At 59.0% G+C, this 12,311-nt stretch overlaps 1 protein-coding gene across 2 annotated transcripts; it reads right to left on the bottom strand.

Annotated features, from left to right (window-relative positions):
- Positions 1-264: 264 nt before the first annotated feature.
- NFATC4 (nuclear factor of activated T cells 4) lies at positions 265-10,827 on the bottom strand. Of its 2 annotated transcripts, none has more exons than XM_045585005.1 (10): positions 10,633-10,827; positions 7,735-8,830; positions 5,269-5,431; positions 4,511-4,710; positions 4,076-4,248; positions 3,449-3,589; positions 2,543-2,598; positions 2,131-2,257; positions 1,360-1,944; positions 265-664 (listed from the first exon to the last, which is right to left on the bottom strand). In XM_045585005.1, exons 2-10 carry the CDS (start codon positions 8,718-8,720, stop codon positions 597-599), a joined length of 2,499 nt encoding a protein of 832 aa, XP_045440961.1. In that variant the 5' UTR covers positions 8,721-8,830; positions 10,633-10,827; the 3' UTR covers positions 265-596. The 2 variants fall into 2 exon arrangements, with proteins under 2 accessions (XP_045440961.1, XP_036306296.1); XM_036450403.1 differs by lacking the exon at positions 10,633-10,827 and adding an exon at positions 9,963-10,259.
- Between the last annotated feature and the right edge of the window lie 1,484 nt (positions 10,828-12,311).

Genomic DNA, 12,311 nt, shown 5'->3' with positions numbered 1-12,311 from the left:
CTTGAAAATACAGATTCCTGAGTCCATCCCAAAGAGCCTACAGGAATTTGAATCCCAGGGAGGATAGGCTTACTAAAACTCTCGCCCCCAACCCCAACCCAGTTAGGGAGCCTCTGGACCCTTTAAATTATCCCCAGCCCCCTTTGGTTAAGCTCTTTGGGTTACAATGATCCAGCCACATCCCATCTCTTTCCAACCTCTAAGCCACCTCAGGCCAAGGTAAGCTGCCCCTCCTCTCTTGCCAAAGAGTTCCGGAGCCTGAAGCACCCATCAGTGAGCACTTTATTATCCATCCACCCATCCCAGACTCCCAGCACCAGGGCCCATACACAGTCTAGACACAGCCTTCACTCCAGTCAGTCCTCGCACCCAGCTTCAGTCCTCCATGCTGTCCCCTCACTGAGCCTTCCCTGGCAGCACCAGGCCCAGAGGGCCACCTCTCAGCTAGGTGAGGAGAGGGAGGGCAGGGGGGAAGAGGCAAAAGCTGGGGAAAGAACCACCAGATCGCCCCCAAGCTTCTGAAACCACCACCCCAGGATGAAGAGGAAGTGGGCAGGGCTGGAGGGGCCAGGAGGCTGGAGTTGCCAGGTGATGGTTCAAGCAGGAGGCTCATCTCCAGGAGGTGCTGGGAAGCCACTCAGGTCTCGGCCAATGATCTCACTCACTGTAATGGAGGGACAATGGAGAGATTGGGCGAGGGGCAGCTCCTTTCCTTTTCCAAAGACACCCCTCCCCCCTGCAACCCATTCAAGACAGGCCTCAGTCTAGGAAGCCTCTAGGCTCCTCCTCCCCGGGGCCTCACTTCCCCCAATGTATCTTAACACCTGCTCCCAATCAAATCTGCTCAGCTCCATTCACGTGGGCAACCAGGCCCCCATCCTAGCCCTCTCCTGCTGGCTCAGCAGCCTGCACTGTCAGGGCAATCACTGTCAGCAGGGCCAGTGACAGGTATAGTCAGTGGGAGGAAGAGGCAAAATATCAAGGCTCTTCATCAACGATCCTGACCACAGTCAGCATGTTTAGGGGGAAGCTGAGGCAAGGGAAAGCATGCTTGACTGAGAGACCTCAGCAAGCCATTGCTCCTCTCTGAAATTCAGTGCCTCCATCTGCAAAGGGGGGAGGTATATTAAATGATATTGAAAGTACTTGTAACCTGTGATTTTGTGACGTGGGCCAGAGGCGGGAATCCCATGCACCCTTCAGAGTTAAGTTAACTGGGTTCATATGGCTACATGCACCACAAACTTGCCTCCTGAGACACCCTGACTGGTCTCGAGGGGTCAAGCTCCAGCCCTCAGCAAACATGCAGAGCAATCTCTTACACACACTCACACTTGCGGCAGCCAGTTCCACACTCACCTTCCTCCAGCGTGATCCCCTGGATAGGGACACTGTCTCGGAAGCCGCTGCTGTTGCCATAGCCACCCCTGGATTTCTCCTGCTCTGGAGTCCCCTCCCCGGGGCCATAGCTTGGCCCTACCTCATTGTACCCCTCAGGAGGTGGGGGGTGAACACCACTCTGGGGAGGGAAGGGGCCTTCCAGTGGTGGGGAAGAAGGCAGGGGAGACTGGAAAGGGGCTGGAGGAGGGAATGGCAGCCCCAAGGGAAAAGGGGAGGCCCGTCCACCATAGGGGTCACTGGGAAAGGGCCGGGGAAGGAAGGAGACTGGTGGACGGGCACAACCTGTGGTACCCCCAGTCTCAGGGAACATCCGAAGGCCAGGTCTGTATGATGGTGGGGGCCCCGTTTGGGGGTACAGAGGGGGTGTGCCATAGCTGAAACCTTCTGACAGGTAAGGAGGTTCATAAGCAGGGTCTTCATGGGGATAGGAGGAGTAGGGGGCCCTGGGGGGTGAGAAGTCCATGTCCGTGCCAAAGGAGGAGCCTGAGGCTGAAGGGAAGCCCCGGAGAGATGAGTCTGGTAGAGGCTCCTCCTTGAAGATCACTGGGTGGATAGGAAGCAGGAGGAGACCCTGGTGAGAAGACTGGCAGCCCCTCCTGCGCCCCCCACTGCACACCCTCCATCTACCTTCCCATCCCAAGATCCCTCATGATGAAGGCATGGCATCCCTCTGCCCTGCCACGGCGCCCCATACCCCCACATCCCACCATGGGCTGTCCCAGAGCGCACCAGGCAGGAACTTGAAACTCTGGGTCGGGCTGCGTTTCCTGCGCCCATTGGAGACATAAAAGTAGACCTGGACAGGCCGGGATACCCGCTTGTTGCTGTACTCGGGGACAGTCAGGGTCAGTGTCACCTGGAAAAAGCAGAGGGTGAGGTAGGGAGCCCTCAAGAACCTAGGCTCAGCCCAGCCCTTCCAAGGACCAGAACTCCACCTCCTGGATGTTTCCATTTGCTAAGGAGCAAAGTTCATCCGCTAGAGAAGAACCTGCTTCGATTGGCCTGAATGCGTCCTCTAGAAAAGAACAGGACACTCCTGGATCCTTTCCCACGGTCAAGGGCCATTCCTAGGAATTCCCTGCCTCCTTCCCCACCCCGCCCCATCCAGCCCAGAAGGTGGGCACCCCAGGGACACTTGTACCTCATTGCTCTGCAACCGGTTCACAGTGGCCTCCTCCTCCCATTGCAGCTTTCCATCTGTGCAGGGGGAACAGACTACTCCAGCCCAGCTCCAGGGCCCCGCCCCATACCCAGTCATCTGCCGCTTCCCCTCCTGCTGGAGCTGGGGCCAGACTCAGAAGGCCCTACAAGGCTTCGCTCACAAAGAAGCCCACTGCATGCTGACTCAATTGAATGGGAGAGGCAGGGTTTTAAACTGTCCACAAGATATAGAACCGCAAACTGAGACCACCAGAGATAGCAAGACCAGCCTAGGACCAAAGGGAGTGGGTGGCAAATGCAACTCTTGAACCCTGCCATCCTGTTTCAAACATCCCCTCCCATGATAGTTTTGGGAGGAAGTTCAAGGATGGAAAAGGGTCTTAGCTTGAGGGAGAGCTATGAGACCTCAAGTCTCATGATCCAGCAGCTCAAAATCTGTTAAATTTGAGTGTCGGTGCCAGGGCTCTTGGTGGTCAGGGTCGGGAAAAGACAAAGGCCTCAAGCTGGTGGATACACCTGGGCCCCTCGGCCTTCCCTTCTCCCTCTGAAGCTCCATCTTGGGGTATGTCACAGGCTGTCATAATCATAACTCCAGAGGGGCCGAGCGTGGGGCTATGAGGGTTACCTCTTCCCTTCTCTTCATCAACCCTATCTACATGGGGTCAATAATCTCAAAACCGACTTCTCCCTAAAAAAATTTCTTACACTTGTTCACCATCCTGAGCATTACAGATTGCTGTCCTGACCATGAAGCAGAAAGCCCAAGAGGAAGGACGGTTTATCTGCCTGTTTTACAGAGAAGTTAGTTTAGTGACAGTGCCAGAGTTCTTTCACCTGCCTGTCCCAGCTCTTCCTGCCTGCCCTCCTCTCCCCAGTGGGCACTCACCCGGGCCCCTCTCGATGAACACCACCTTGGAATCCGGCAAGAAGTTGGAGCCGGTCAGCACTAGCTCCTCTCCTCCTCTCACAGAGCAGGCACTGGGGCTGTAGGCCTCCACCTGGGGCAGCTCCTGGGCCGAGCGCTGGGCTGCAGAGCAGTGCAGGAAAGGCCTGGCTGGACTGCATATGGAGAGGACAGCCTCCTCTGCCCCATGCCCTTGGAGTAACTGCCACAGGGCCCTGGAGGAGCCCTCCTCCATGGCAGACACACAGTAAACCCACGGAGTCCCTCGGGTGTCACACACCATGTGAGGAGCTGCCCAGGCAGATAGTGAGCAGCAGGGCAGGCCAGAGAGTTACCCAAACAAGTGCACAGAGCCACCGACCGACAGCAGAGGGTGGACAGGGGCACTCCAGTCCATCCCAGAGACAGAGGCAGCAGCAGGGGCAAATTAGCACACTCCTCCCACCCCTCCAGGATAGAAATGCGGGCTAACCCCCTTGCAGGGCTAACCAGGAAAGATGGGACACAGGACACAGAGGAGATAAGGTGGACACACACACACACACACACACACACACACACACACAAGAGGATCACAAGAGACAGATGGCATAGGGCCTCTTTGCTCACAGCACTCGATGGGCACTGATGCTGTCTGCACAGAGACGACCTTCCCGCTGCCCTGGGGCACGTGTACCCGGAACACCAGCCGCACACGCGTGTTCTTGCGCCCGATATCCGTCTCCCCCTTCCGCAGCTCAATGTCCGAATTCCGAAGCTTCAGGATTCCAGCACAGTCAATGCTGAAGGCAAAGAACGGTAAAACCAGCACCTCAAGAGGGAAGCCCCCGCCCTCTACCCAAAGCCCTGAAGACCTGCCCTGGGAGGACTATTTTGACCCAGAGCTGCCTCTGCAGAATGCTCCCGAGCCCCAGAAGTCCTCCTTTAGTGATGGGAGAGCCTGAAACTGCTCCTCTGGATGATGTCTAGCTCTTTGGGAAGAGGAAGCTGGAAAAGACTGGCCCTAAAGCCTGAGGACGGAGGGGGAGTAGCGTGGGAACCTACTTGGCTGCCATGTTGTTCTCAGGAAGCAGGGTCATCTCCAGCACCTTGGTACCACTGACCACGGCTTCATAGCTGGCCGTGGCCACCATCTTGCCGGTGATGCGGTGCACCTGGTAGAAGGCATGAGGCCGCAGGTTCCTTTCATCGGCAGTGCCGATGAACATTTGTAGGGTCAGTGGCTTCTCACTGTAGCCTAGGAGCTGGCAGAGGGAGACACAGACAACACAACTGAAATCTCCACTGTCTGATCTTTCATCCATCCCGGGGTTTTCAGTCCACCCAGGGGTAGGGATGGTGAAAGACAAAGGATATCCTGGAAGGGATTCCCAGGGGGGGATTGGGCATCAGTTGTGGAGAAAATGCGGCCTGGAGTTCACAGTGTTATTCTTGGAATAAGGCTCAAACTGAGCTGGGCAAAGGGGAAAATCTCCCGAGAGAGACTGGCCCAACTCAATGAAGACAACCTAACTCCCAGTGAACTTTGGCCTCAGCCTAAGCCCTCCCCCACATCTGGCAGGCCATCATTTTCCACAGTAGACATGAGGCTGGCGTCCCGTGGGATGAAGGGAGTGGGGGCGGAGGGATAGAGTAGAAAGTACATCCGGGTCCTTGAAAGCCACCCTTCCTCCCCCAACCCCAGGCTGCCTGCAGGGTCACTGCTGAGCGGGAGTGTGGGAAAGGGCAGTGCCACAGCCAGAACCCATCGGCAGGGACCTGGGACTCGGGGAGAGAAAGGCTGTCAGGCCTCTGCCCCTTACCTTCACTACGGGGTGACCCCCAGGAGCAGCTTTGACAGCGCCTCGGCTGCCCTCTGTCTCGTAGTGGGCCCGGTGGTGGGCTCGGGGCTGCACCTCAATCCTCAGCTCCAGCTGCTCGTACTGGCTGGGCAGAGGCCAGTCCAGTGGGGGTAGGGCAGAGGTCCTAGACAGAAGAAAAGAGCACTCATCATCTATAGCCCCAGGCCCTGGTCAGGGCAGCACCAAGGCTCAGCTCCCTGGCATGTGAGGGAGGATGGGCTTTGGGTGTGGGAGAAATCACAACAGGAATAAAGTAGTCCAAAAGCCCAGAAGCAAGGTGAGAGGGGAAAGGCCCTTCAGAACCCCTCAAGATGGGGGTGTGGAAGTTGGCACCAGGCCTGAGACTCCCTCCTTTCCAGCTCTGAGCCCAGGGTCTGAGGTGGCAATGGTTCACTCGGATACAGAGGAACCCAGAGCCCATCCTAATCCTTAGGCTGGATGGGAAAAGAGTCAAGCAAAGAAGCACTATTTCAGACTGAACTTGGCCTCAGAGATAAACCCCTTTGTTTTTCAAATAAAGAAACTGAGACCAGCCCTGACTAGTTTGGCTCAGCTCAGTGGATAGAGTGTCAGCCTGTGGACTCAAGGATCCCAGGTTCGATTCCGGTCAAGGGCATGTCCCTTGGTTGTGGGCACATCCCTAGTAGGGGATGTGCAAGAGGCAGCTGATGGATGTTTCTCTCTCATTGATGTTTCTAACTCTATCCCTCTCCCTTCTTCTCTAAAAAATCAATAAAATATATTTTTTAAAGAAAGAAAGAAAAGAAGGAAGAAAGGAAAGAAGGAAGGAAGGAAAGAAGGAAGGAAGGCAGGAAGGAAGGAAGGAAGGAAGGAAAGAAGGAAGGAAGGAAGGAAGGAAGGAAGGAAGGAAGGAAGGAAGGAAAGAAGAAAAGGAAAAAAAAGGAAGGAAGGAAGAAGAAAGGCAGGAAGAAACTGAGACCCAGATGATAAGACATGGTGAGCCAAGCAAGCCAGGGACCGACAGAAGCCAGGAATGAGCACAAGCCCTGTTCCCAGGTCAGTGCCCATTCCACCAGTTGGGGCTGGACAGGCCCAGTCCAGAAACTAGGGGTTACAAAGGTTAACTTTCCTCTATTAGCTCCCAGATACCCTAGGCCAGGGGAACCTCAACTGGTGCTTGTCCGCAGGTGATACTTGGCAATGGCTAGAGACGTTTTTGGTTGTCACACTAGAGGAGGGAGTACCACTAGCCTTTAGTGGGTAGAGGTCAGGGATGCTGCTAAACTATCCTACAATGCCCAGGCAACTTCCACAACAAAGAATTATCCTGCTCAAGATATCTATAGTGCTGCCCTAACCAATCTGGCTCAGTGGATAGAACGTCGGCCTGTGGACTGAAGGGTTCCAGGGATTCTGGCAAGGGTATGTACATTGGTTGCAGGCACATCCCCAGGAGGGAGTGTGCAGGAAACAACTGATTGATGTTTCTAACTCTCTATCCCTCTCCCTCTCCTTCTCCCTTCCTCTCTATAAAATATCAATAAAATATATATTTTAAAAATATCGCCAAAACCGGTTTGGCTCAATGGATAGAGCATCGGCCTGCGGACTGCAGGGTCCCAGGTTCGATTCCGGTCAAGGGCATGTACCTTGGTTGCGGGCACATCCCCAGTAGGGGGTGTGCAAGAGGCAGCTGATTGATGATTCTCTCTCATCGATGTTTCTATCTCTCTATCTCTCTCTCTTCCTCTCTGTAAAAAAACTATATATATATATATATATATATATATATATATATATATATATATATATATATGGTGCTGAGGGTGAGAAACCCTGCCCTAGAGGAACCGAGGAGAACAGGTGTTAGGGTTTCTTTTCCCGGGAAACTTTCCTGGATGGAGCCAGCTCAATCTGACATCCCAGGATTCAGGAATATTGAAATGGGCAGGATTCTTGAGGGTGAAATGGGTAAAAGAATGCCAGAATTGCTTGTTTTAATATGAATTTTTGTCTTGCGAATATATGCTATTTTAATTCAAATGAGCAGCTACACTTTTAAGGCACAAGTTGGACGCTAGAAGTTAAAAGTTAAAGAATGGGGACTTTCTGCTACCCCGTGTAAGTATGAAATCCAGTCCACAGTCCGTGTCCAGATAGTGCCAGGCCAAAGCCAGGTGTGGAGGAGCCCTAGAGGAACTCCCCCTTTGCCTAAGGGGTGGGGGTGGGGCTTTTCTTATTGATCCACAGGGAATGATTATCTTTTTGCAAATAAATCATCGGTTTGTAAAAGGGGTATGTTGTTGTTGATTTAATCCTCCCTAAAACTGGGTAAAAATGGTAGCAGCAAAGCTGGTTACAGACTCCCTTTTGAAATGTCAAGGGCACAGAACTCGGACCTTTCTTCAGACTTATCCCTTGACCTGCTCCAAAGTGGAATGGCAGTGGTGCCGGCTCAACCCTCACCTGAAGATGGGGCTGTGTCCCCCAATCCGGGCCTTGGACCAAGCCAGAGGGGAGGGCACTGCCAGGTAGTCCATGCCAGCTCCCTCCTTCCGAGGACCACCTGGAGGAGCTGCGGTCTCCTCGGCTCCCGAAGGCAGCTTCCCGTTGCACGGAGCCGGCTCCTCAGACCGAGCCACGGTCACCGCCTGCTCACTGGAAGTCCTCCGGGTTTTCTGGGGGATGCTCTCGGCTGGTGGGGCCCCCACATAGTCAAAGGGGCCAGGGGAGCCAGCATCCCGGGCCAGAGGCAATGGGGGTGGTGGAGGTGGCTCGGGCCCCTCTTCGCCCAGGCTGCCCCGGCGGGACAGAGCTGGGGAGGCTGAAGACGGGGTTCCGGAGCTTGAATAGCGTCGTTTGCCACAGGGAGAAGCTGGCCGTGGGGAAGCCGGGGTGGGCCCAGGAGCGCTGAGGAGTAGCCAGCTATCTTCCGGTCCCCGGCCTCCAGGGCTTGGACCGTACAGGCTCCAGGGGTCATCAGGGGTCCATGGCCTAGGGGATGCCCGAGGGGAAGGCAGCGGGGAGCCCAGGCCGAAGCGGGAGGCCGCTTCATTTAGCTCAGACTCCACCTCATCGCAAGCGGCATACAGGGCAGCCTCATCGGAGGCATCTGAGAAGAAGCTCCAGGAGGACAGGCTGCTGCTGCCGGGGCTGGGGCTGAAGAAGGGGCCCCCGCCCTGGCCCCCTGCCTCTCGGTAGCCTCCAAAGCCTTCTGGTGGGGGGTAATCCCTGGGAGAGCCGTCCCCCCAGGCATCGGGGTTGTCCTCCAGGGTGGCTGGCGGGTCCGGCGTGGGAGAGATGGAAGTGATGCGGATGCTCGGGCACTCAAGGACACGGCCTCCCCCGGCCCCACCCGAGCCCCCTCCTGGGCCCCCCAGCCTCACCGAGCGAGCAGGCTGGCTCTCCCAAGTGCCAGGGGAGGGGGCTGGGCGGGGTGGCGGCGAGTGCATGCCAGGCCGCGGGGGTGGCGGCCGGGGGATGCCAATAGGGGCAGCGCCATAGGGAGGGGGCTCCCCCAGGGCCAGGCGGCAGCATGTCGGAGCGTCCTCTGAGTCCAGTTCTGTCAAAATGGGAAGGGAGGGGGTCAGAGAGAGGGACACCACAGGAGATGGGAAGAGAGAGAAGCAGGTGAGATGTCTGGGTTCCTTGAGAGATCAGCCCCTTTAGTCTTGTATGCCACCCCCCTCCTCAGCAAAGAGGGGTCTCTACGGGGACTTTCAGAGCCACAAAGACAGAAGCAAGTTGAACCTCGGAAGGTGGAAGAGATAGATTTCGAAGCGCCAAGCCTATTCCCACACGGAAAAGCTCACACTGTGTGCCCCCTGCCCTGGGACCCCGGGATCTGGGGCACCAGACCCGGTGGGTGTTAAGGTGAGGGATGTAGGTCGGCCGAGAGGAGCTGGAGCTGGGCCTGGAGGCGCGTTTAGAGAGGCGCCCGGCTGGGCTGGGGGCGACTCACACATGAACCCAATTAGTAGCGGTTCCCAAACCCCCAAACGGCGCTGGCAGGAGCCCCAGTTGCTATCGCAACAGTGGCCAGGGAAGAAGGGGAGGGGGGGGGGGGCGCCAGGGCAGTGGTGACGAGGAGAGGTGGCTCCTCCCTCGCTCCCCCCACCAATTTGGGGGCGGGGGTGCTACTTGCCAGGCCCGTGGGGAGGGGGGGCCGGCGCGCCGCACGGATTCCGTGCGAACGGCGGCCGCCGCCCCCGGCACGGTCCCAGCCATCTGCCTCTAGTTGCGGCCAGGCCGGGAGGGGGAGGGGGAAGGGCGCCCCGGCGGGCCCCGCGAGCTCCCCGGGTCCCGGGCCCGACGTCGGGCCCGCCGGCCCGGGGCTCGGTCTGCAAGGGGCGCACTCCGGAGCCCAGCCTTCCCTTCCCCCGGCGGCGCGGGGGGCTCTCCGGGCCGCCGCTCCCTTCGCCCCCATTCCAGTGACAGGCGGCCCAGCCGAGAGGCGGCGCGCAGCCAGCGGCACCCCCACCCCCACCCCCACCCCAGGCACGACCTAAAAAGGAGAAAGTGGTGCCCGGCCCCCCGAAGACCTCCGCAGCCCCCCGCAGCCCCGCGACTCCTTTCAACCTCGGACCCCCTCCTCTCCCACCCCGGTCCCGCTGCCTTAAGGCCCCCAGACTCAGGATCCCCGGGCCCTTCCTCCCCTCTCTGACCCAAAGCCCCCTTCCCAGCCCCGCACTAACCTTCCCCCGGCCCCCCCGCGCCCAGCGGGGGGGCCTCCTTCTCCTCCCCGAACACCAGCTTAAACTCCAGCTCCTCATCCTCGCAGCTCGCGGCCCCCATGGATCCGGCCGGAGCCCCCGGTCCCAGTCCCGGTCCGGGTGGGAGGGGGCGCTCAGGAGGCTGCGGTGGCTGCGCCCGCGGCTCCCTCCCGCCCCTTCTGCGAGACGCCCCCTCCTCCGCCGCTGCCGCCTCCCTCCCTCCGGACGCCCCCTAGTTATTATAGAAACTTTTCCAAACTTTTTCCCCCAAACTTCTTCAAAGCGGCCCCCCCCCCCGGCCCGTCCCTGATTGGCTGCCCGGGATGCTCCGGCCCCTCCTCCGGGGATGAGATGGGAAAACCACGCGCCCCTCGTCCGTCCCCACCCTCCCTCTCTCCCTCTGTCCTCCCTCCAGTCCCTCCCCCTCGAAAAATGAGAGAGAGAGAGAGAGAGAGAGAGAGAGAGAGAGAGAACAAAACTGAATTGGAAAACGGTCCCTCCAGCGTGGGATGACCGCAATGGTGCCGATTGGCCCGCAGCTGTGACAATCACGGCCCGATGCCTGGAGTACTGCCACCACCAGCCCCCAACTTAGTTTAAGTTCGGGGGCTCCGGGTCTGAGTGCCTTAGAGAGGCCACATTTGGGGCTCACCGTGTGGAGGGTACACGGAAGACGCTTTCTGAAGTTAGGAAGGAGTTATGCAGCCATCCACTAGCTAGAAAGGACCCCCTCTCCTCCTCTTTCCCCCCAAGCGGACTGTGGGGTGCAGAGTGGTCCCAGGCTGATCTCAAGAGCGAAAGGCCCTTCCTTCGAAGCCTCTCGCCTGAGCCCGCCCTGCTTGGGCCTTCGAGTAGCCTTGGCTCAGTCAAAGCAGCCCCTCCAGTGGCTGCGTCTCCCCCGCACCCGCTACCCCACCCCAAAAGTGAAGAAACATTCCGCTCTCCTGCAGAACTGTTCATAGGTCCACGGCCCCAGATGGGCGAGGATCCAGGCCGGGCTTTGCCGCTGCCCCTGACCCAGGCACCCAGAGGGGCCATTAATTAACCTCCTAGGGAAGTCGCGCCCCCCCCCCCCCCCCCGCCCCTGAACTGAAGTCTGGAAGGAATCTCAGACTCTGACATCCCGCTCCGGTTCTCCTGAGAATCCTGGCCAGATTTGCCAGGGGCCCGGAGCCCTGCGACTCCGAGGGCCCCCGGTAGGACACCTGTCACCTGGGCGGGAGGAGGAAGGAAAACTTGGACTGGATTTTCGAGGAAGGGCAGGCGAGGAAGGGCCCCCGGTGTGTGTGAGAGAGGGCATTAGATCCCAAATTCTGGACTCAGACTGCGGAAGGGGTGGGGTGTCACCCCCTCCCCCGCTGCCCCACTCGGATGATGTACTTCGAGCTTTTCTAACACTCGATCTTTCCTCTAAGTCCCTCCGGCTCAGGGTTGCTCCTCCCGTGGCACCCCCTCCCCCCACCCACCCACCCAGCCCCGCACCTAAAGGGTTACGCGACGGCCCTCGGGTCAGACGTTTACAAACACTCGGAGCCGGGCGGACCGCGCCCGCTACTCTAATGAGAAACAGGCGCTGCCGGGCGGGGACGAGGGGCGGGCTGGCCGGGCGGCGCGAGCTCCCTTCCCTCCCTCTGCCTCTCTGCCCTCCCCTCCATCCTCCCTCTGGCCCGCCCTGGGGACCCCCCCAGCCCCCGGGGACCCCAATGACGCGCGGAGCTGCCCCGGCTCCGCGCCCAGGCCACGCCGCGGGAGGGGCGGGGAGAGGGGGCCGGCCGGCGGGGACAGAAGAATGTTCCGAGGCCGAGCGGGAGGCGGCCGGGTTTGATGTTCCCCCTCCGGTCGGTCTCCTCGGGTTACACTTCCCTTCCAGCTCCAACTCGGAAATAAAGGAGAGACGTGCGAGGAGGGAGAGCGAGCAACCCCCGAGACCTGCAGCCGGCCGGCGTCCACCTAAGGGAGAGGAGGGGCGGGGGGCGGGGGGAGCGGAGGCGAGAGGGGCGGATGCGCCCGGGACCGGGCCCGGCCCCGCCGCCTCCACCCGCCGCCCAGCCCCCCTCCGCACCGCAGGCAGACGCGCATTCTTTTCAAATGTCATTATTTCCTTTGATCCTGGGCAGCATTTCTCCATGTGTCTGGCTCAGCTCCTGCTCAGCCAGCAGCCTCCCCCCTCTCCCCCGCTTTGTGTATTTTCCTGGAGAACCTGCCCCTCCTCCCAGCATCTGGAAGGCCCTGAGGGCTGGCGGCGGCGCACATTCCCCGGGGGACTCTGGCCGCGCCTCCCGGTGACTCAATTTCCCCTCTGCGGGTGTTGGGGGTGGTGGAGTTGGGGGG

This window comes from Pipistrellus kuhlii, unplaced genomic scaffold (assembly GCF_014108245.1).
Source record: "Pipistrellus kuhlii isolate mPipKuh1 unplaced genomic scaffold, mPipKuh1.p scaffold_m20_p_1, whole genome shotgun sequence".
NCBI classification, from domain to species: Eukaryota; Metazoa; Chordata; class Mammalia; order Chiroptera; family Vespertilionidae; genus Pipistrellus; species Pipistrellus kuhlii.
Note: the sequence above shows the minus strand (reverse complement) of the source record. Positions and strands in the feature narration are given on the sequence as shown.